At 39.3% G+C, this 23194-nt stretch overlaps 3 protein-coding genes across 7 annotated transcripts in view; 1 reads left to right on the plus strand and 2 right to left on the minus strand.

Annotated features, from left to right (window-relative positions):
* Positions 1-61: 61 nt before the first annotated feature.
* On the minus strand, positions 62-2809 carry LOC141790805 (epigen-like). Its single transcript, XM_074670900.1, has 5 exons — positions 2133-2809; positions 1668-1784; positions 940-1060; positions 598-750; positions 62-362 (listed from the first exon to the last, which is right to left on the minus strand). The coding sequence occupies exons 1-5, from the start codon at positions 2164-2166 to the stop codon at positions 308-310; spliced, it is 480 nt and encodes a 159-aa protein (XP_074527001.1). The 5' UTR covers positions 2167-2809; the 3' UTR covers positions 62-307.
* Positions 2810-3138: 329 nt separating this feature from the next.
* LOC141790804 (bifunctional methylenetetrahydrofolate dehydrogenase/cyclohydrolase 2, mitochondrial-like) lies at positions 3139-13321 on the minus strand. Of its 3 annotated transcripts, none has more exons than XM_074670897.1 (8): positions 13137-13321; positions 11904-12088; positions 11570-11692; positions 11067-11219; positions 8556-8663; positions 5462-5554; positions 3834-3959; positions 3139-3456 (listed from the first exon to the last, which is right to left on the minus strand). In XM_074670897.1, exons 1-8 carry the CDS (start codon positions 13277-13279, stop codon positions 3341-3343), a joined length of 1047 nt encoding a protein of 348 aa, XP_074526998.1. In that variant the 5' UTR covers positions 13280-13321; the 3' UTR covers positions 3139-3340. The 3 variants fall into 3 exon arrangements, with proteins under 3 accessions (XP_074526998.1, XP_074526999.1, XP_074527000.1); XM_074670898.1 differs by lacking the exon at positions 13137-13321 and adding an exon at positions 12940-13055 and having other exon boundaries at positions 3143-3456; XM_074670899.1 differs by lacking the exon at positions 13137-13321 and adding an exon at positions 12665-12927 and having other exon boundaries at positions 3143-3456.
* A 4380-nt stretch (positions 13322-17701) lies between these two features.
* slc20a2 (solute carrier family 20 member 2) overlaps positions 17702-23194 on the plus strand; it is a 53129-nt gene continuing 47636 nt past the window's right edge. The window contains exons 1-2 of one of the 3 annotated variants that reach the window (XM_074670891.1): positions 17702-17820; positions 18256-18526. The gene's annotated coding sequence lies outside the window, so the exon portion shown is untranslated. Of the gene's footprint in view, positions 17821-18147; positions 18527-23194 lie in introns of those variants that run through there. The other 2 variants (XM_074670896.1, XM_074670890.1) reach the window with 2 other exon arrangements.

Raw genomic sequence — 23194 nt, forward strand, 5'->3', positions numbered from 1 at the left:
CAAACCAACACAAAAAATACTTTTTCATTCATTTATTACAAAAACTTAAATAAACTGGGCACTCTGAATAAGTTAAAATACAATATCACAATAAATAGTCTTTTGATTGTTTAGGACATTGAATGGATTTAAATCTGACACTGTTCATTATAAACGTCTCTACCAGCTCTGACACAGTCTCTCCTCAGTCTCTGGTAAAAGCTGTGGTTTGTTCACAATAAACAGTGAGATGAAATGTTTGTTTAGTGATAATACTGAAAGTGATGCTGAAGCTGACAAAGATGATGAAGAGCAGTGAGTTGTAGGGTCACACGAATGATTCAGTTGGTGCAGATTTTATGAGTGGTGATGGTTTTATACACCTGGAAAACAAAATCATTAGGATTAAAATCATTAGGATTTGTTCTCTGAAAACAGTCAAACGACCAATTTTCTAGCTGAATCATTCCCCTGTAGACACAAAAATTAAAGGTTTGGTTTTAGTCTTGGGTTAATGATAATCCTGCCTGAGGATGGCTTCAAAAACATCAAAAAAACATTTCTTGTATTCTTTTATAAGAGTGCAGTATAATACGTAGAAAAACTGGCAATACTCACTTCTTATAAGCACAGCAGTAAAAGATGATGGCCAGAACAACAATGAGCATCATAACCCCAAAACTGATGCCAATCAGCTTCTCCAGCTCGGGAGGATTGTAAACTCCAGATGAGAAGAAGTGGCAGCGAGTCCCGCTGTATGAGGACGTGCAGCTGCAAAACAAACAGAGAGAAATGTGAGGGCATTCCAGAGCGAACACGAACCAACATGTGAACACAGATATGAAGTAAATGTTGCCGATCATGACGAAAAGATATCCAAAATAAACTAACAACCTGCAGCCTTGGCTTACATGCTGAGCTCTGTATCTGTGTGTGTGTTTGTGTGTTGTGAGTTCTTACATGCAGAAAGGTTTGTCGCTGTCTTGGGGGTACATGCACTCTCCACCGTTCTCACAGTAGTTTTCATGTTCAACTCCACATGATTTATGTGTGCGCAGAACCCGAGGTCCCTCCATAGTGCCTGAACAGGAAGGAGGAGAAAGAGTACAGACATGCTTAATCCTGACATGCTTCGTATGGTGGCCCATTTGTGCCAAACCTTATTGAAATTTAAATCACAAATGAACTAACAAGAGTTTTACAATAAAATCATGTTTAATGATTACAAATCAATCAATAATTATGTAAAAAGTGGGTAATGGAGGTTAAATTTTCCACTGATTTCTATAGTGCAGTAAGGGGACCCACACCAGGGCTAATACACATTACTGTGAGTATGTTTTAAATTGATATGATGCTAAGTTTACTGCTGCTGTGACCAAACTTTTTGTCGCTTTTCAATATCAATCTTGAACATCATTTTTCAAATTTAAGGATTATGAGCATAACTTTTAGAATTAGGAAGTTCTTTGGCACAAAAAAAAAGTTTTTCCAACTTTTCTTGTACAACAGCAAATGGGCAAAGTTGGCAGCAGCGCAATATACAAGTGTCTAAATGGAACATGCACGCAGATCCAACATGTCTACATGACCCCAGTCTCCATAACATATTAAAAATATCCTTCATGTCTTTTGAAACCCTCTTCATCTGCAAGCCAAAAAACTCAGACTCTACTGAAGGCACTTACTGTTACTGAATTGGGTAGTCAGAGAAGAGTTTGACAGATCTGGAGCTTCTGTGGTCTGTGTTGCTGATTGTCCGGCTGAGGTCAGGAGAAGCAGCACTGCTACCACCGAGACGACATCTGCAAAGATAAAAATATGAAGACAATAAAGTTTAGATTTTGATTAATAAAGGGATTAACTTGCTGATACTTGCAGCAAAAGTTCTGTCTTACTGTAGTCAAGATTCTTATCTGACAAAGCAGGTTTTTAAGACTTCAAACCAGCACTCATGTGACAAGAAAGTCTGACAAACATTTGCATGCAACTTTGTCTTAGCGTTACAATGACTGTATCACACATATCAGACGCATCAAACTTGCTTTATGTAGGACTATCTACATTCTATTACATTATATTTTTATAAAGTATTATGCAAAATTTATTGATACCGTAATTTGATAGCTTTAGAGTGGAGATAAGATACTCACCTTTCTCCATGCTCGTCTGTCTGTGTGTAAACATCGTGTCTTCCGCTCTGTGGTGTCTGATCTCTGCTCAACTCGTTCTGCCTGACTACTGTGCAGCCACAAAGCTTAAATACCATACATCCAGCCTCTGAACAAAAGTTAACAGCCAATCAAAGAACAGAGTGTTTTAAAAAAGTATTTCCTTCTCAATTTCCACATGCATCATTTCCTCTGGTGCCCGGACTCTCTGCATGCACAGGCAGAGTCTTCAGGTTGGTGATGGAGGTGGTGGAGGGGGCATGTGATTACCCTGAAGCTCTTTACATGTGGTTTCCTCTCTGGAAGCATCCGCAAATTGATAGTTGAATGCGGATGCCTCGGGTTGCAGTTTTTAGGTGGTTGGATCTTTAGCGATTGAAGTGTTGTGAAAGATGAAATTTACTGAAGGGTGATAACAAGCAAGGTAAACAACAGAGTCGTAGAAATGTTAAGAGAGATAAGGCGATACCTGACAGCTGCTGCAAGGATGAATTGAGGTTTTCTTTTCTGTCTTCTCAAAGAGGAGAGATGTAGAAATACACTTCCCAACAAGTTTCACCAAGTTCAAACTCTTGTGAGGAGTGTTAACTAGCTGAAACAGACTAAAACTAAAACTGAGAGAAGTGATTATTTCTGTCTAACACTTCAAATGCCTGTACTCTAGTCTCTGGGTTGGGTATCTGACAAAGCAATTTACAACGTGCTGAAGAAACAGCCTTTACTTTATGATTTGGCCTCTGACAATTGTCTCTTGGAGGCTAAAATGCTCCTGAGAAAGCATCGGTGAGTCAGAATATAAGACAAGTAAAAATAATCATGTTGGCACAGCATTATTTTTTATTTAATAGTCCTTTTCCAGTGAATCTGGAGTGTTCAAATATGAACCAGAATGACTTCAGTAGAAAAAATATTGATTTGAACTCTTAGAAAGTGAACTCTGAAATAACTAAATAACTTAAATAAATAGATGAACAAAATATAAATAAATACATATCAAGTTAGTTTCCCAGCAGGTAAAGAGTGTTGAGCGTATAAATAAATTACTGTGTGTGTGTGTGTATGAGTGTGTGAGCCTTCATTAATTAATGTAAGAATGTTTGCATATTTGCATCCAAAGTTTGTACGATACATCTTTCAGCGTAACCCTCTTTGTAATGTGTGTGAGTATGTGTGTGTGAGTGAGTGTGTGCTTAATGCATCAGTGCGTTTCTGGCAGCAGTCACAGTGTTCCTCATCAGCATGGCGACCGTCATTGGACCAACACCTCCGGGAACGGGTGTGATGAAACCTGCTTTCTCCTTCACTCCTGAAATGTCAAACAATCGGTGTGAAGTTACAGTTCTACATTTTTATCTCAAGAACAAGGGCAAAGACGGACAGTTTGACTTGTTTTGGGCTTCCACTGTTTGTGGAGGAACATTTAATTCAGTAAACTGAGTCAAAATGTCTCTCCTATGTTCACCTTTTAAACAACTTGTGAAAACACTGATATAGAGTGAAGATAAGAAAAGAGATCAGGTCATTTGATCTGCCCTTTTTGTAAAATGTCTTCTCTCTCTCAGGATGTAAATTAAGGTCACTGGTATTGGCGAAACAATAATAATTTGATTGACAGTCGGGTTTTTCTTACTGAAACATATTTCTTTTCGGAAGAGATTTGAAAAAAAGACTTCGCATTTTTACCTGCGAAATCCACGTCACCGATGAGTCGTAGTTTTCCAGTCTTCGGGTCTTTGATGCGGTTTATTCCTACGTCAATGACTGCTGCGCCCTCCTTCACCATATCTGCTGTGATGAGCCCGGGAACACCTATACACGGAAATGACACCACGGTGCAGAGTTGAAAACTTCTTTCTTGACAGTTTAGGGCAAAGTTAGCTCCATTAGTTTATCACAGGACAAGCAGAATGTAGAATCCAAAATTAATTTGATCATAATACTGTGATTTTACAAAAAGCCAGTGATGTAGCCAGAGAGAAGAATCTGTCAAGAAGGGGTCCCTATGCACACGTTGCAGCCCTTTCCCAAACCTCCATTATTTACCAGGGCTTTAACAGGAAAAAAGAAAACATTAACAACAATAAAACAGTATTTCTCAACAAACAAGTCAAAGTCCTCCTCCGCTTCCAACACAAGGACCTAAAACTAAACCTTGAGTTAAAGTTTGTTTCCATCAACAGGATTTTCAAATGTGCGTTCATTTCATCAAAAGGAAAACAGTTTATGATGAATGTATGCTAGATGCCATGGATCCAGTTAACTCTACTTTGCAGATACACGTCCTTATTCTCAAAAGTGAAAGCTAACAGATGGATGATGAGAAAGTGAGGTGCCCTTCCCTGAAATCTGCTTTAAGTCATCAGGGAAGATCATTAATTACAAAAAGAAGTACAACACAGCAATCTCTGAGGAATGTAAAGTTACTTTAGGGCTTTCAACAGATGCCTGCCCTGCTCCTGCCCTCACTGTTTGTGTCTCATTCTAGTTACCGTAACTCTCTTTTGTTAATATAGAAGGAGATGGTTTCAGACTTCCGTTAGGGCAAGACTGTTTGTCCCAGGGTGGAATTTATTTCAGAGCTGATGGTTAAGATCCAGAGGGGACCACGTACAATCATTTCTCCTGATTGTTACTTGGCCACTTTCCAATCTGTGGCATCTTAAACATGATCAAATGGCATTGCTTTTTATTAATTCAACAAAAAAAGAAGGGTAAAATTTTGTTTAATCCCAAGATTGATAAAAGAAAGACAATGGATGAAGTTCAGAGACAGACTCATGTTGTAAATGTCCAAAGTAGACAGATATCACGTACCTGACAAGGACAGCACATTCCAGGACTGGCGCCACGTGTTTCACCCATACTCTATTGTAATCCATTTCTTCATTCAACGCTCTGTTTTAATTTCTTTGCTGTTCCCTGCATGTGTAAATCTATTTTCTCTAAAGAAACTGTTTCTCTTGACTTGCCGTGAAATTCTGCCCCTTGTATGTCGACACGGGGTCTTTTGTCTCTGTGCCATGAACCGCCCGTCTGATTCCAACTGCTTACATTTAGAACAGTAGGTTGGACAATAAAGATAACAACTCTCATTTCACATGCTGGTTCATGACGTCAGCAAACTTTAGAGTGTTAATAGCAGATGAAACGAAACTGAAAAAGATCACATTGACTGTAATAAGACAGAGGGGCGTGCTAGGAAACCCTGTGTAGGGATGTTTTTGATTTACTAAGAAAGGCTAGACACAAGGCAGAATCTGGGTATCAGTTTTTGACTCCGTGTGTGTTAATAGTGTCATCAGTGTGTTTACCTGCAGCAGCAATGATGATGTCAGCCAGGCTGGTCAACTCCTTCAGCTGTTCTCTTGGTGTACATCTGTGGGCGATCGTCACGGTGGCATCACCTGAGAGGAAATGGCACATTTTTAGGTCAAATCACTAAAATCATATTAAAAAATCAATTTGTAAAGATGTGTTTCATTTGTCAACGTTTTAGACAATTTTTCTTGAATCACTTGTGTTTCCTGTTTTATTTTGTAGTTTTTGCTCCCTGTATGTCCAGTTTAATGTGACTTTCTGCCCTTATGTTTCCTTTCTGCTTTATCGCACTAATAAGTTTCACCTGTGTCACACCTGTGTTCATTCATTCTTTGTGTGTTCGGTCTCACTTCTGTCAGTTGGCCTCATCTGTTCTCCTCACATCACATTGGTAAAGCTCTGTGATTTCCTCTGTGGCTCTGTTTTTCTTCCTAGCAAGTGTTTTGGGTTTTTTTTTTTTTTTTATAATTTTTTTGCACTTGTGTTTGTGGTTGTATTCCAACAGGGCCAGACATTTTATCTCTTCTCTGACTGCAGTAAGAAAAATAAATGTTTTACAGAAGTTTTTACTTTGTGTAGAATGGAAACAGAAACCGAACGCCATCATCTGAAACCTTGTGTGTATTCAAAGATCGCAAAAAGGGACATTTTCACTTTACAATAAACTCTTAAAGGAAAATGTAAAACTTTTTTGGTCATTTTGATGCCTGTAGTGACAGAGGTACCAGCATCACATTTCTAAAAAGTGCAGAAAAGCTCAGGTGTTACATCACCTCGTCTTTCAACAAAACTGTAAGAATTTAGGAAATGAGGAGACAAACGGGTGTCATCTTGAATTTTCATCGTCACCCAGACTTAATTCCCTTTTCAAGGCCTCATCTGAGCAGCCATTGTCAGCTCACAGGAATTTTGAAAGTGTAACTGACTTTAAATGTAGACTTCCCCCGCTCCAAGATGAAATATTCAACATTTTTACAAAGTAACACACCAGCCTTCGGGGGAAAATAGTGGAGGACCTGCATGACACAATAGTCCAACTGTTAATTGAACGTGGGTTATCATGCAGGTATGTTCCTGAGGCTAACCTCATTTTTAATATCCTTAACCTGACAAGCTTGGGTTCAAAAAATAGCTCAATCTTTTTTTTAACTGCAAAGTGTTTCACGTCTGTTCCTACATGTTTGAATCACACAGTCCTGATTGGGATGACATGCCCCCAGTGAATAAAAATGAAGTTTTAAATGTGTTTGATTTAGAATATCTGCCTCAAACACAGACTGAACTGAGACAAGAAGAGAAGAATGTTGGAGTGTTCAATAGTTTTTATGAGCTTGGAAAAATACAAGCGAGCACCTTTTCTTGGATGTGTCCTTGCGTAACTCTGCAAGTGGCCTTAAGAAACGGAAAACAAAGCTCTATTCACCTCCATCATGTAAAGTTGGCAAAACTTTCAATGGTGGATGCGTCAGAAGCACAAAGTCTCAATTATCTTCATGACTTTAAGATTAAGACTGAGATTAGAGAAAGAAGGAAAAAGGAACCATTTGCATAAAAACTCTTTAATTCATCAATTACTGTAGCCTTTTCATCATCTTTTTTTATTACATTTCCCTCAAGAAAGACCTCCTTGACTTCAGGAAGGTGGTTTATTCTGCAGGATGCTACATGACAGGTCAAGCTTGGGTCACCCAATCTGATGTTGATTGCACAATGAGATAAAACAACATGATGGTGCAAATCCTGAGCTTTATCCAGAATGTGTGCGGAAATCCTACGTAATAACAAGTGGAGTGTGACCAGGAGGACAGGGGTGGAAGAGAATGTAGAAGAAAGATAAGAATAAAAGGGAAAGAGGAGCAAGTCAGAGCACATCAGACCCCCAGGTCACATACCTAATGGGACATGTGTGTAGGTGTGTGTGCGTGTAGGTGGTAGAGGGTAAATTAGGCAAGAGAGCTGACCCAAAAATTAAACATCAGCCAGAAAACTGAAGTAAATGAGACGTTAAGTCTTTTTTCTTCCTTTGAAGTTGAGCCGAGCGTCTCTGGCGGAGTTTTAAAAAGTGTTTCTGGCTTCACCAGATGTAAGACCTGGTCACTGTATGCTGCTCCAGCCTTAGTTTCTTTTTATTCAAGTTTCATGTGTTGTGAAGTGTTTCAGCTCAATTATCAAACATGCAAAACATTCTTCTTGATTGACTCACACTGATTTAAATGCAAATGTGGGTTCAAACTTTGTGTGAGGCTTTGTTAAGAATCCAAGATTAATCTGGGTTAATATTTTGACATGCTTTTACTTGCTGGCTCCCAGTTCAACTAAGAGGATAATTAAAGGTTTGTGTAAAAGCATGACTTTTATGATGTTAAAAAAGTAAACAAGCTGGTTTTGCAAAGAGAGGGAAACATCTTCCTTGAAATCCCCCTAAATATCTTTTGGGTATCATGTTGGATGTGTGGTTTATGATTTAAGTCATACAGTTAAAATCTTTGTGCATTCATCTTCTTTTTCTGAGTTTTTTTTGCAGATTGTCCAACATAGTGAGATGCTCCTGGTTTGAACATTTACTTTCAGAGACTGCTCTTGCTCTGTGTAAGAATTTACTGGGCTGCCCTGGATTCCTCAGTCATACGCACTAATTTTTTTAGTGATGTTTCCTGTAACATAACAATGCTTTAACTTATCTCCATGCTTGATCTGAACAGAAAATTCCATACAATGCCTTTCTAAATCCCCTCCCTGCTTCCTACAGCCTTATTAGGACCATGCTTCCGTGTACCAGTAGTGCACAATCCTTGATGTGCTGCCCTGTTTGCATTTCTCGTCACACTCCCTTTTTTTATATCCCCTTGGAACTCTTCTCAGCCTGTGCATGTGCTTATATTGTTTTGTTAAAGACGCAAAATTCAATAGAGCGTGATTTTTATTGCCACATCCTGGCAGAAAAAAAAACGTGGCAACATTTTCTGTTCCTCTCAGGAAAAGCCAGGATGGTGAAATGCTGTGATGTATAACGGCAGCACTCCATTTGTGATACAGTGCTATCTGGGATTCATTGACATTGATGGAATTACACTTGTACACACTCACCTCCGGGGCGTTCATGGTTGCGATCTGTGTGCAGCAGCATTGCGATGGGCATTCCAACATTTTTAGAGCGACCAGCGACGAGCACATTCTTCCCCACTGTCTCAATACCTGCACAGACACATTCATTATTAGAAATGGTGTCAAACAAATGGCCCCACTGCTCAACAAAGACCAAAGAAAGGTTAAAATACAGAAGGAGAAAAATGGTTTAATGAAAAACTGAAAATATCCCCCAGGATGCCTGGAGCAGTGCTTCACAGTTGTGTCATCCCACAGGTATGCAGTGGGATGTGATTGTGATTCCTCACGCAAGCTCAAGTACTACATGTATTGTTTTTATTTAAAAAGAAGTAATTAAAACGATAATGGCTGGACATGTATTAGGCCGTTTTGCTTGTTAAGTAAGAGTTACATAGTTGAGTGCTGAATCATGCTGTTACACAGCCGCTGACATCTTCTCATCCCTGTGGATTTTATTCTGTTTTCTTTTCCTGTTTATCACAACTTGTTAAAGACTAATATAAAAGTCAAGTTTGTCTTATAAGCTTAAAAAATCCTGGAAACAACTACAAGTTTGTGTAGATTTTGACAACCCCCACTGACAAGTTGGCTGCTCAAATGTTTGCAGGCTTTGCTCTTTATAAAATTTCAAAGGATTCGAAGTATTCAAAAAACCAAGGTTCAGAACACAATTAAAAGATCGTTACCTTACAGTTAAAGGAGTCAGTTTATGGAATAATCTTAACAGAGACACTAAAGAAGCTAAATCAATCAATATCTTTAAAGAAATGATTAAAAAGAATGAAATGTTAAAAGGCATGTTTGCCTGCAGCTGTTTTGTTTTGCTACTTTCTAATATCATTCTTATGTGACTGTTTGATTTGCATCCTGTGAAAGAAGGGGCATTTAATAAGAGTTTTTCTTCTCTCTGCTCTCTTTCATTTAGTTTTGGGGATCTTTTATTTTTTCTTTGTATTGATTTTTATTTATAAAAGAAAAAAATTAATAAAAATATATATTAATACTTATGCACATTTTTTTGACATCTGATGTTACCTTTTCCTCAATCTATTTTTGGCCAATACAGATATAGATAATGATACACATACCATTCCAGGCAAACCATTAGCCTACAGATGCCTACATCTTTCACTACACAGAAATTTAAGTTATCAAACGTTATGAAGCTCTGTCACTTTTTGAGTGATCACTTAGCTATTTCTTAGCTTTATCAAATGACTGAAGTGGAGCAGGCGCTGACACTTTTTTGTGTTTGTATGCTTAAGAACCTCTAAAGAACTTTGAATCTGGCCTGTGGCTTCTTCCACACAGGTCATTTCCTACTCTCGCCCTCTTTCCTACTCTATCCACTGTCCTTCTCTTTCCTATTAAAGGCATAAAAAGACCAAATAATAACTAAAAAAGAGCCAAAACCTCTTGGTGCCTCTTGGCAGTTCTTGAAATGCGGCATTACATGAATAACATCGAAGTGATGTTCTGCTTCCTCCAGTCAACTGTCCCTCACAAGCATTGGAAATAGTGATTTGGCTTTTGTCATTGACTTATTAGCCACACATATTGGTGGAAATTTTTGTATCTTCTGATACAAGGATTTGCATTCTTATCTGTTGATATTATCATTTAAAAAATTAATAATCATGTTGGAAATGCTAATGATTGCTTTTATGAGCCATAAAGAGGCTCCAGTGTTAATTAGCCAGTCTAATCATAATGAATTCTCATGATCATTACAACTCCCATGATCATCATCACAGTTAATTTCCATTAAAACTTTCAGCAAATGGCAACGGTGTAGAATATATATCACGATAATGAATGATAATGAAAGACGGTTACATATGTCTTTGAAACACCAAGCCTTTTGTGGTGCAGGATTAACTTTGCTGGAAAAAACATTACACACAATCTGAGCTTGATGAGATTTTCACTGCTTCAGTTTGCCCATGAGATTGTCCTCGACTTCTCTACAAATAAAGTTCCTTTCATGTGTCCCTGTAGAGCAGAGACTGATAGAGAGGAACTTACTACCTCTCATCAACCACAGTTTGCTGAAGAGAATTCATTCATAGAATTTCAAAAATCCTCTGATAGCTGAAATCTTCCATCAGGGTCACTCCATCATAAAGGACACACATCCATCATAGTTGTCATAAACGCAGCATTCAAAAATTCCTCTGATACAGAGTAAGGTCTCCAGAACAGAGCACATTTAGCTGTGACTGCAGATGAACAACAGCGCACTCTGGCTACATAAATGGGTAAAACAACACAGGAAGTTACAGTACTGTCCATGGCAGTGCATGTTATAATATTTTGATTTTTTTGTGGGTGGTACTTTATACAAATTTAACATGACCCTAACCAAACACCATCAGAATCCAACATACATTTTAAAAAAATTTATCATAACACCTGATAAATTATTGTTTACTTTTGTTTTTAGATATCACATTTAGACTATGGTGTATTTTTTTTAGTTTCTGGGTTCACCTGCTCTTTTGATGATCTCCCAAACAGCTGCAGGAGTAGCAGGCACCATGGATCTCTGGTCCAGACACAGCTTACCGATATTCACAATATGAAAGCCATCAACATCCTTCTCTGGAGCGATGGCATTACACACTGCTCGCTCATTGATGTGCTCTAAGGTGGGAAATGGATAGTCAGTGATAACAGGTACAAAGATGTTAAAACCTAAAGGCTACCTTGAGTGGGACTACATGCTGCTCTTAACATAAGGCTTGAAGATGTTACATACATTAGGAGTCACGAAAACAACATAAGCAGAAGAAACACTTCCACTATATAACAGAATTGTACTTTTTTAAAAGACAAAATTTAGTACATAGGGCATATAGTCGTAAGGCATCTCTTTACATTACCACGATCCAAAATAAGCAATCATGGGAAATTTGATTGTTGAGAACAACTATTTGTTTAACTTTGATGTCAGTGAGGAAAACCTTTATGCAGCTGTGAGCAACTGTGTTTACCTGGAAGTGGCAGCTGCACTAACAGACCACTGACCCTCCAGTCACGGTTCATCTTGTCAATCAGCTCCAGTAACTCCTCCTGAGAGACAGAGCTGGGCCGAATAACTGTGTCACTGGAAATGCCTGGAGAGAGCATACACATCACTCACTCTACTGTATGTTTATAATCTTTTTATATGCACATCGGTTCAGTACATTTAGTACATGTATGCACATTGTATTCATTCATGTGCATCTATTTCTGCACTGAAAACTGTAGAATGTGTAAGGTACATTTATGTAATGTCTGCTGATCTGAATAGAACATGTTATGCATGAGATGCTGATATCTAACCCAGGATGCTGGCTGCTCGGGTCTTATTCTTGACATAGGTTTGACTGGCTGGGTTGTCTCCAACCAAGACAACTCCAAGGTGGGGTCTCATGTTGCCCTGACCAACCAGATCTTCCACATCCCGCTGGATTTCTCTGTGGATCTGCCGAGCCAGCTCCGTCCCCGAGATTACCACTGCAGCATGCCTGGAGAAATACACTGTAAGTACACTTGTTTTTTTGTTATAAGCTTACAAACTCGATAGCCTCCCTTTGAAACAAAGCAACAGCGAACACATCACAAGATGTGTATGGTTTCAACAACACTTTAGATGAAAACACAGTTATGACGGTTTTTTTCATGTGACGAATTTTGTTACTGTCTGCAATCTACCAACTGCTACTTACAATATGATACTCCAATTACATGTCACCTGAAAATTGGCACTGTTATCAGGAGGAAATTGCACCATTAACAAAAGGAAAAAAAATAAATACTCAGGGCATGTGGATGACTCTTATGAAGACAACCAAGGCCATGTCTGTGAACTTTTGGGGATAAACGTTTTTGATACTTTTCGACAACTGCAACAACTGCAAGTTTAATACACCACTGGAATATTTTTCCTGCTTGGAAACGGTAAAGTCAGTGTTGGGGGTTATCAGCAGCTATCTGTGGAAATGAGACGGTTAGGTAAGTTAGTCAGCTAAACTTTGCTTGGTTAGTCTTTTGCGTACAACTGTATTGTTTCGGTTCCCAAATTGGTTCTGCAATTTTCTCACCGATGTCCAGGAAATGGTCCTAAGGTCCTCAAATACTTGTGGTCATTTTTAACGTTCTGAAGCCTCCTGTTACCATGGACACTGACGTTAGCTAACCGTCCGTTAGCACCGTTAGCTGTCAGCACTGCAGGAATGCAGTTTCGCCGGTTGAGGAACGTTCGACAGCACGTTATACAGCACCGACTCTGAGAAACTGTGGGAAGTTAGGTAACGTTTCTGATAATAACATTATTTTCAGGTCATATTATCGACCCTACAGCTAAAGGGATGCCTACTTCTCAATCCAGCCCTGTCTATCTTCCCCTCCATGAACGGTGAGGCTTGCTGCCAATCACCCTCCTTCAGACACGTGACGGTGCACACGCCTTCCCCGGTGCTGCTGAAGCGCCGCTCATCCTTTCGCAACGTACTACCACCTCTACGTTTCATTAAAGGGAAAAAGCCGCAGCGTTTTAATCAAAGTACCGTTTACCTTGTCGCCGTCTGGTGTAGATATTTCCTTTGACTCTCGCATTTTCTGTGCGTCCGCAGTTTTGCCCTGCAGCAGTGATGGTGTAACGTTAAGAAGCTACAAATCCTGAAGGAGGAGCGTAGCGGTGAAACAGAGGCCGCCATGTTTGTGTGTGTGTTAAAGCGTGTGTACGACGTGCGTGTGTGCGTTCGTGCACGAGAGAGAGGGGAGGAAGGGGGGCAGGGCAGTTTACAGACAACAGCTGATGAATGATAGTCTGTACTGTACAAACTGGGCACAGCTTTGTATTAGGAGGAGGAAGAAGAAAATGTGATTATTCATTCACTATTTCTGTAATACTGAATATTTAATATCAACCTCAACCATTTTTTTTAAAAAAAGGGAAAAAGCTACAGTCTATTCACAACAGGCATGAGTGCTGGAATAGCCACTTCACAATTTTCTACTCCTGGTGGGTCATTTGCGAACAGTTAAAATGGAAAGAGTAATTCATGCAGTGGTGGCAAACCCAAGCCTGATAGTTTGCTCTTTTGGTTGTGTGTTTTTTTTTTTTTTTTGAATTGCATAAAAATAACATCTGTGTGTGAAAGTATGACACTCATGACAACAAATTTTGGACTTTTATTCTGTGTACATATGTTTATTAGTGAGTATTTATACATATGGGCATATACAATTTTTATTATTGTTTTCAGTGGTTACAATTGCTACATGTGACCTCAGATCCATCTTAAGTTTTACTTCCTTTATTTTCCCTTTATTGGTTTTAATATATATATATATATATATATATATATATATATATATATATATATATATATATATATTGTGTCTTTCAGTTTGTCACATTCAAAAAACCAATTCTGTGAGCTTATCTTTATATCTTTATATTAGTCTGCCTTTTCTTGTGGAAAAAAAAAACTTGAAAAATACAATAAATATCAGACGTCACGTGATATATAATAAATAAAGGATTTCTTGGACTTAGCATTCAAATGTCAATTGTAACCGGTAAAAGGACATGTTGGAATTCGTTAACTCTTCCACATAACAAAAATAATCTTTGTGAGGCAGTAAATGACAGGTTTTAACCCTCCACCCATCCATCCATCCATTTAATTTCCTCTGATTTTGCAAGGTAGGTTAATTACAGTTGTTTTTCAGACCTCAGTCTCAACTCAGTGTCATGGTCAGAATTTGCATCCTCAGGAAACACTGTATCACAAGAAAAACAAGACTTTGTTATCCAAAGATAATGAGCTAATTTAATCAGTTGTAATGGGAAAACAGCTCATGTTATACTAATATGACAAGAACAGCAAGTTAACATCTTGAGAAACAACCAGAAATTGTTCATTATCACTAGAAAATAGAGTAAACACAATGTATGGGTGCATCTCAACTCAGCTGCTTCCGCAGGAATGCTCCATACATTTCTCTTGTCTCCATTGTAAACAGGAAAACAGCCATTAGTCAAACAGGAGAAACATGGAAACAGCTGAACTGGCTTAGTCTAATGTTTAAAAAAGACCCCATCAAACTCTAGTTTTTGGCCCAAAAATACAAATACTGAAGTCCATCACATGATCAACTTTGCATACTGTTTTTATTGTGTTGTAAGCTGCAGGTAAAACAGTCAAGATGTTCCCAGTTAATTTAATTGTTACTTCACATGCATTCGTTTCTGATAAAACCATGTGATGCATGGATGCTTGTGTGCCCACTGATTTTGAAACTTACAGACATTTTTAGAGTAGCGGGACTCTGTTTTAAATAATCTGTTCATTTTCCCATCTATATTTCATATTAGCAGACAAACTGTTAAAGGCTTAGTCAGGTTTAATGAATATCAACAAGACTGAATAGTGATTACAGAAAAAATGCACAACAGCCATGCTTCATTTTGCCACAAGATGGCAGCAAAGATTTAACACATGTTCTAAACGTGTCAGCCCATTTAAAAGACTTGAAATCTGAGAAAAGTTTAAAAAATAAAAATAAAAACAAACCTATTACGTTGTGTGCAGTCATGTGCATGTTTCCAAGTACCTGAGTGGGTGTTGTTTAAATTGTCTTCAGCTGTAATACCGTCAAGAATCTTTCCATTGCTAGGGCCATTGGCAGTTGCTAGAGGCCCAGAACAAAGCTACACTTATTGACAATATATGCTGAAATTATTGAATGATTCAAACTGAATAAGCATACAGTAAAGGTTACTGATTTAATAAACTGAATAAAGACGACTGAAGAAGGTACACCCTGAGGGTATGTTGGTATTTGTGCCCCCTGTTCAAATATGTCTCCTTAATTGAATGAGACTCGTGTTTGGTGGATCCACATGACTTAGATTTTTTAGGTATCCTGTCCCATACTTTCAGTGTTTTCATGGTGTATTTTTTCCAGTAAACATGTGTTGTTTCACACCCAAATGTCTTGTATGTCACATATATCTGAAAATTTGGAGCGTTTATATTTGTTCACCAGGATTGACTAACAGAGGAAAAAAAAACAACATTCTTATTTTTTGTATTTTTTCCATCTTTTTTTTTTTCTTGAAATAGGTGTGATCAAACTACAAACAATTTATAAAGAAATCTCGAGGACAGACACTAAGTAAATACAAATGCTGCTTTCTGTCTATAAGGTGATAATGTGTCACAGTGATGCCATCCACAACCTTTCATTAATTCTTGCCACCAGTATTATGGTATGAACAAGCAACCTCTACAGTAACAATTGGAAGCGAGAAATAAACAGAAAGTAACACTGTGGTAACTGTTAAAGTGATGTTGCTGACAGCAGTGAGGGTTATGTAATTGGATTCTGACACAAAGGTGGCAAAAAGTGAAGGGAAAAGTTATAAAAATGTGCAAAGAAAGGCATAAACTTTAGAGAGAGGGGGAAAAAAGACTTTACTGCTCAATAAAAAACAATAAAATTTAAATGACAGATTGCACAAGTGTTCATACCTGCGACTTGGGACAAACAAAAATCACTAACCACATAATCCAGGTGTGATTTGCAACAGAATGGCAGCATGCTGTTGAATTTATGAATGCCAAAGATTAGAGTACATAAATGTGGAGTAAAGGTTTGTTTGAGTGGTGGGAGTGTACTCAGAATATGTGGTAAACACTACTCCCTAACAGGCTTGTCTGGACACGAGACTGATAGAGAATGTACGCATTATCCTGTGTGACTCAAGCTGTAACTTAATAAATGACTTTTACATTCATGGTTTGTTTGCCAACCCAAAGACTATTTAAAAAAAAAAAAAAGTTTCAGATTCAATGCAAACCGTGCAGCAAATAGTACCAACCGGATCTCAACATGGTATGAGAAATCTCCAGGAAGGCAAGAACAAAGACGATCAATTTCCTGTAACTGTGATGAAGCTGTGATATTTGTTGTGTGACTGTCAGAAAGCAGACAGTACATCTGAGGCACAAGATGTCGACCCTAAACTGTTCAATTCACGAGTCACACTCACAGTCAAAGCAAGAGGAACTCTGCATTCAAGTTGCTCTTTTTGGATTTCTTTAAAAATCCCGTTTCACAGGGTGCATACTAAATGTTACAACGAAAGTTTGACCATAAGTAGATTCTTCTCCAAGGTTTGACTGCTCTGCACCAGTGTTAGAAAATGTTTCCATCAAGTTTGTTTGGCAGTTCCCCGTATTGCATGTGTATATTTAAACTGCTCTGAGGCACAGGCTGATAGCTTTAACATGCCTCATTAAGGGATTAAGAGTTTGTGGCTGAAGGGTGAGGTAAATGTACTTTTATTTTTGTGTATGATCTGTGTTTGAAACAGTAGTGGGGCCTTAATCTATTATTGCAGAGGTAACTTAATGATGCTCAGTCCACAGGAGGATGGAGTTGGGGGTTATGCAAAGGAAACCTGGTTACATTTTGTGTAGATTAAGAACATGTTTATAGCTCCATGGTCCACTGTGGAACAACTTAGTCGGCCCTTCTAGGCGTGGGTGAAACTCTGCTTGGAGTGAGAGTCACTTGTTCCACCCAACCACTGGATGAATGGCAGTCATGCCTCAACAGGACACATCTGTACAATTTGAATGGGGAAATTTCTTTGAAACCCACACCTCTGCTTCTTGGTTTGTAAACACTTTTATGAGGGATGTTCACTTTTTTTCTACTCTGAGGCCATTACAGGGGCGTGTTAAGGTGAAGGCTGTAAACATCAAAAGTGTATGTGTGTATTTTTAATATCCTCCTTGGAATCATTTATTACATTTTTTTTTAACATTCGCTATCTACTGTACAAACTGTACATTTACAACGCAAATCAGCGCCAACTTTAATTACCCTCGAAACGACCCCTCCTCCCTCTCTCCCACCCACCGTTGTTGACTGGCTGCGCCGGTTACGTAACACATTTATGCCTGGCGCACGTGGCCACAGCCATAATAGATGGCATCATTTTGACGGATTAAACATTACCATCGACCCAGTGATCACAACCTTATCACGCAACCTACAGTTTACCTTTTGGGGCGTTGAATTAGGGTGAAGTCAGGGGGAAATAACCACCAAATAAGTGTTTTCTTCTCCAAATCCTGGATTCTCCTGGACGGATTCCTCCGCACGGCACGAGTCCACTCCGTTTTAAATAATAGGAATAATCAACAGTGATGGCAGACTATGATATAGGAACTGAACAGTATGTTATATCACATCTGAATTTACACTCAGTTACTACATAGTGTGTTTAATGTCTGTAAAATTATTGTCATTTATCTATTCTTTACATGTCTATCAGAATAGCCCATTTTGCACACAAAACGCTCTCATAACCACATTTGGACACTATAAATTATTTTTATTTTTATTATCTTCTGCTGTTGCACAGTTATAAATCCAATTCATTCAAAATTTTGAAATCAGAGCCCAGGAGAATTTATTAAAAAATAATTTAAAATAAGCATTGCACATCTGTCTTAAAGCCATGTACACATTCATAGTGCTTTTTACCCCTATACCCCAATATGGTGTCACCATGCCCTCAACAGATTGACCACTACTCCTCTCTCTCGCTCCCTCTCTCCTTCCCTGTCTCACGCTATCCCCCTCCTCCTCCTCCTCCTTCATCCCATAGCTGTCATCCTGAGCACCGCTGAAACGACGGCTCAATCCCCAAACGCCCGGATGAAAGCAGCAGACGACATTCAGGGCAACATGGTCGTATGAATTGGCCGAGTCGAGGGCAAGCAACCATTCCGGTGGGGGACGACGGCCACTGCTGGAATCTGTGACATTTTCGACGCAGCCCACGGAGAGCGGTTCTGGGAAAATACAGGCAGAGATAGAGGCGTGGAAGCGAAGAGGAACACGGCACATTTCCCCCCTTGTGGTGTCCTATTTCGTTGGTAAGTACATTTTGTCTGGTCAAGAAAGACACGCTGCCCCTGTGTGTTTGTGGCTTCAGTCGTGCTCAGTCCACTTTTCTTTCGCGTTTTTCTTTGTGGTGAGCCTCTGTGCACGAGACGGAACGGGCCTGGTAAGTGAACACAACGTGAAATAGAAATGTCTGTGTGTTTAATCAGCAGCGGCTTCTTACAACCACGACGTCTGTAAATTCTTACACAAAACTCTGACAGGAATCGTTGTAAATGTTGCACTGGACTACAACTGGCTTAATTTTGTTCCTACGTTCGCGTAATGTTGTCACAGTCGCTCGCACGCAGCTGAATGGAGCTGCTACACGTGTGTAACTCCACATCCGACAGTGTATCACAATAGCACCGATTCACACACACTGTCTGGTGGTCCGTTTACTGGTCTGAACCAGTGTGGGAAAGTGGAAAAGCCAAGAAAAGGCGAGAGCTTGGCCCAAAGCGCCGCGTTCAACGTGCGTCTAATTAGTTTGCCGTTAATCACGCGAGTTCATTTCACTCTGCTGGGCTTTAGCAGACACTACTTGACTATAAGGCGGGCATGCGCACTGTGCGCAGCAGCTATCGCCCCATTGCCCAATAACAATAAGAAGTTGGGACAAGCCTATCCCAAAAATCTGAGAAGTGCCTCAGGTCTGTTCCCTTGTCCTCATCACGAGCTTTAGGCCTTTTATTGCCTCTGAGCTGGTGTCTCTACCTTGTTATTTAACCGTGGATTTCTGCCAGCCACAAATCCAGTCCGAGCCAGTCAGACAGCACAGGAAAATAAACCTGATCTGCTCACCTACAGATATGAGTGTGCGATAATAAGCCAGACACCTATTGTGACTGTTTGTCTCTGCTTATGAAGCCCCAGGGCGAGCCTTTTCCTTTGTCCCTTTCAAAAGGATCACAAACACAGTGGCACTGTCGACACAGGGGCGTGGAAATAAACAATAGTACAGTAAGTGAATATATTAAAAATGAAAACATTAAATAAAAATAGCATGGGAAATCCTACTCAGATCACAGTGGTTATTTTTGGATTAATGCATTAAAGCGTCAGATAAATTCACCCCTTCGGTGGTACTACAAAATGTTCTTCAATTTTAAATCTTAAGGCCCAAGAGTGAAACTCTGCCAAATATGCTATTTATTTGCATAACAATAGCTTTAACTGTTATCTAAGGAATGGTCATTGCATCATGTCCTGTGTCTGCTTATTTTGTTCTCTCCCTGTTTTTTCAAGCAGAATGTGTCGAAATGGAGTCATCACATTATATTCCTTATCTAAAACATACCACAGAGCAGAAAACGCCCAATAGCCTGCTGCGTTATAGTCACTGTTACTACACAGAACCCGAACAGAAAGGATGAGGTTTGTGAGTTAATAATTAATTGTCATATTACGATAAGAGGGAGTGAGGAAGGAGAAGAATGCAGGGATCTGGCACCGCCTCATGTTTTCTTTTAGTTGTTTTCTCACATAAAAGCTGAGAATATGTAACATCAGTGTGTTTTACACAACTTGGGCTTGTAAACCAGAGGAACCATACACACCAAGGCTCTATTTTGTCGCGCCATAAAGGTCATCGTACTGATATAAAAGCAGATCAAGATAAGATATGCTGATTAATGACTTCCCTTTTTTTGCACACCTTCTTTTTTGTGTGAGTGTTGGAGTTAACAGTGTGAGACTTATGCTGACCAGCTTCTATGATGCATAAAAACACCTCCAGCTTCTCCCTCTCCCTCTGCCCTACCACACCTGCCTTTGAAGTGTTCTTAAATTATTTTGCCTTTCTCCTCAAACCTTTCACATGTTTTTATCTCAGATACGCTATTTGTAGCTCTCTTGAAAGTGGATTAAGAAAAAATTCTTAAGCTCACGGTTTAATCTGCTGTTTTGCATTTGAAGCTGTGTGAAGCTGCTTTCCAAGAAAATTTTAACTTTATCTTCGATCAAGCAACTTCCTGCAAGGACACTTTTAGCTAGGGTGACTTTGGCAGGGATGATAATTGACCATTAGTGTTGTTGTTTCCCACCTTTTCAATGAGCTATAATTAAGTTTTTCAGTCACTACCTTGCGGAAATGAGAGGAGTTCACAGAAACATCAGGAACAAATTTAATTTATATTTTCATTGTGCTATGACCTGCCCTTTGTGAGTGTAAGCCTTGCGGAGAAAAACAATCCAGGCAGAGTGATTCACACTAAATTGCCATTGTGCAGCCACAGCTAAGAGAGCACACTGCCAGCAGAGCCTCTCTTTTGTGCTAACCCATGAATTGAAAGGCTTCAAAACAGACACGAGGTAGTGCATATGTAAACAACGCTTCAGGTCAGGAAGCTGAAGTTTGTGTTTTGAAAGTTCTGTGTAACAGAAGAGAGAGGGAGCTGTTTGTATGCACGCACGCACAAAGTATTTGTACATTGTGTAATGTTTTCATGTTCAACAAGATACTGAGAGAGCAGAGTCAGACCAGTTTTCATGGAGGTGTGTTGTCAGCACACGTGCTCACAGATTTGACAGCTTCGAAGAACTTTCACACATATGAGACTCCACCTTTAGTTCCTGTACATGTTAAATTCATGAGAGGCCTCTTGCACTATGAGGACAAGGGAGCAGGTTACACCACATTGTTTAAAATGTGTTATGGTGTGTGTGTCCAGAGTGGAAGTCCATATCCAGAGTCAGAGTATTGTTAGTGATTGCACAAGTGCCTGCAAAAAGAGTGATGTAGCTCTTAATAACCAGTTCTGAACCAAAGATTTTCTGCCTTAGTTTGATTTCTCACATCAGCCTCAAATTTTTATCTGATTTTGCAATTTGGTATCTTTAGACTGTTTGAGAATTTTTTTTCATTTTCCTCATGATTTTTTGACCCTTGCACATGCATTGTCAATAAGTTCCCCACATAAGTCTAGACTGAAATATCCCAGCAATTATCAGGTGGCTTAAGATGACATTTTGTACATACTTTCATGATCCCCGGAGGATAAATTCTAATGACTCTGATGATCCTCTCGACCTTTACTGTAATGCGTGTTTGCTGCCAGGTCACCTTAAGATTGGCCTCCTAAGTTGATTGTCCTGGATTGTTGCACCTGTCCCAGGCCACTGGGTGTAATACAAGTCATGTGACCACTGCATTTTGTCCCAAAGAGGGCAGAGAGCCAATGTGTTGATTTTTAACCTGTTATAATAATTCACTAGACATAATAGATGTGTGGCTTTGTCATTGTTCTTTCCCTTGCAAAGTATTTTTTAACCACTGTTCAGTAGATTACAGGCATTTATGACAGAGTTGGACTAAAAAGGTAAATGACAGTATTTTTAGATCTTTAAAGGACAGTTTCGCACAAAAGTGATATGTCTTTTCAGGTTTTTTATGCCTTTATCAGGGAGGATAGGTTGTGGATAGAGCAGGAAACAGAGTGAGAATATGGAGGGACATGATTAAAAGGGACTGCAAAGCCCTGTTTCCAGTAAGCAGTCCAGTACAGTTTGGTATGGATTGGATCTGTAAAGCCTTGTCCTGTTCAAATTTTCACAGCCCTACCCTTCTTGGAAGGGGGCGTGTAAACCAGATTCTGATAGCCAAAATAGCTCCGTATTCTGTCTGAAGAACAGAGTACCGATTCAGGTGAAATCCAACGGTACCATGTTTTGGTACCTAAACACATCCTTGTGACTGAGAGGGAGTGGAAGAGTGGGCGATTTTCCAAACTGAACATGATCACAACACAGCATTGCAAAGTTGTATATTGTGAAATAAATATGTTAAATTGAAAAGCATTGAGATTTTATCATTAAAAAAAAAAGTTATTTATTACCGTTGAGTACCTGTACCGATTGCCAGGTACCGGGCATCAGTACAGCATCATTTTACAGGTACCCATCCCTAGCTCAAGGGCCAGTCCCATAATATACCTGACTGAGGCCATACTGGCATCTCAAAGTTCAATTTTTTGGTCAAATGAAACTGGATTTTTTTTGATTGTTCACTGACTTTATAAAAATATGCAGTAGTAATCAGAAGATTCCTTTCTTTGGAGAAAAAAATATTAACTGAAGTTAAGTTTGTTGTATTTTTCACTCATTTCAAATGATGATGAGCATCCATGAAGCTATTAGCTTTTCTGCACGCTGCTTGCAGCGCTGCAAGTATTTCAGATCCCTGTAAGAAAATTTTTTAAACTTTTTAAGTCAGCATTTAACTTGATTTTAGTATTTCGCATTATATGTTCTTTCAAAAGATAATTCATATCATCATCATATCATCATCATACATTATATCATGAAGAAGTTCATCAATATGAAAAAGAAAAGAAAAGATTTGAAATTGTGGCGGGGCCTGTTGTTGTTTCCATGACGTTGGGGCCCCAGTGGGTGTGTCCGTGTCTCTGTGGGCGGAAGGGCAGTTGGCACCACGGCTGGCAGCGTCTCTGTCAGAGAACAGTCTGTCTCTCTGATCGGCCCACCTCGCCCTCAGAGCACAATCACACTGTTATGTCTGAGCCCTCCTTCGCCATGGCAACATCACATGATAGCACAGTGGAAATCTTCACGCTGTGTGTGTATGTGTGTGAATGTGTGTGCATGTCTGCCTGTACTTGCTATTCTTAATCCATGTTGTTGGCCAAACGTGGTTAAGCATG

The sequence above is a fragment of the Halichoeres trimaculatus genome, unplaced genomic scaffold (assembly GCF_033239565.1).
Source record: "Halichoeres trimaculatus isolate MK-OKI-2021-1 unplaced genomic scaffold, fHalTri1.1 fHalTri1_scaffold_5, whole genome shotgun sequence".
NCBI lineage: Eukaryota > Metazoa > Chordata > Actinopteri > Labriformes > Labridae > Halichoeres > Halichoeres trimaculatus.

Excerpts from the sequence above, each read along its gene's own strand:
- LOC141790805 (XM_074670900.1), bottom strand. The coding sequence starts at position 2,166 with ATGTTTACACACAGACAGACGAGCATGGAGAAAG. Across the intron at positions 1,061-1,667 it reads GACTACCCAATTCAGTAACA|GCACTATGGAGGGACCTCGG; the intron begins GTAAGTGCCTTC and ends CTTCCTGTTCAG. Across the intron at positions 363-597 it reads TACTGCTGTGCTTATAAGAA|GTGTATAAAACCATCACCAC; the intron begins GTGAGTATTGCC and ends TTTGTTTTCCAG.
- LOC141790804 (XM_074670897.1), bottom strand. The coding sequence starts at position 13,279 with ATGGCGGCCTCTGTTTCACCGCTACGCTCCTCCTTCAGGATTTGTAGC. Across the intron at positions 8,664-11,066 it reads GGAGATCATCAAAAGAGCAG|GTATTGAGACAGTGGGGAAG; the intron begins GTGAACCCAGAA and ends GTGTCTGTGCAG. Across the intron at positions 3,457-3,833 it reads CGGTGACGTGGATTTCGCAG|GAGTGAAGGAGAAAGCAGGT; the intron begins GTAAAAATGCGA and ends TTGACATTTCAG.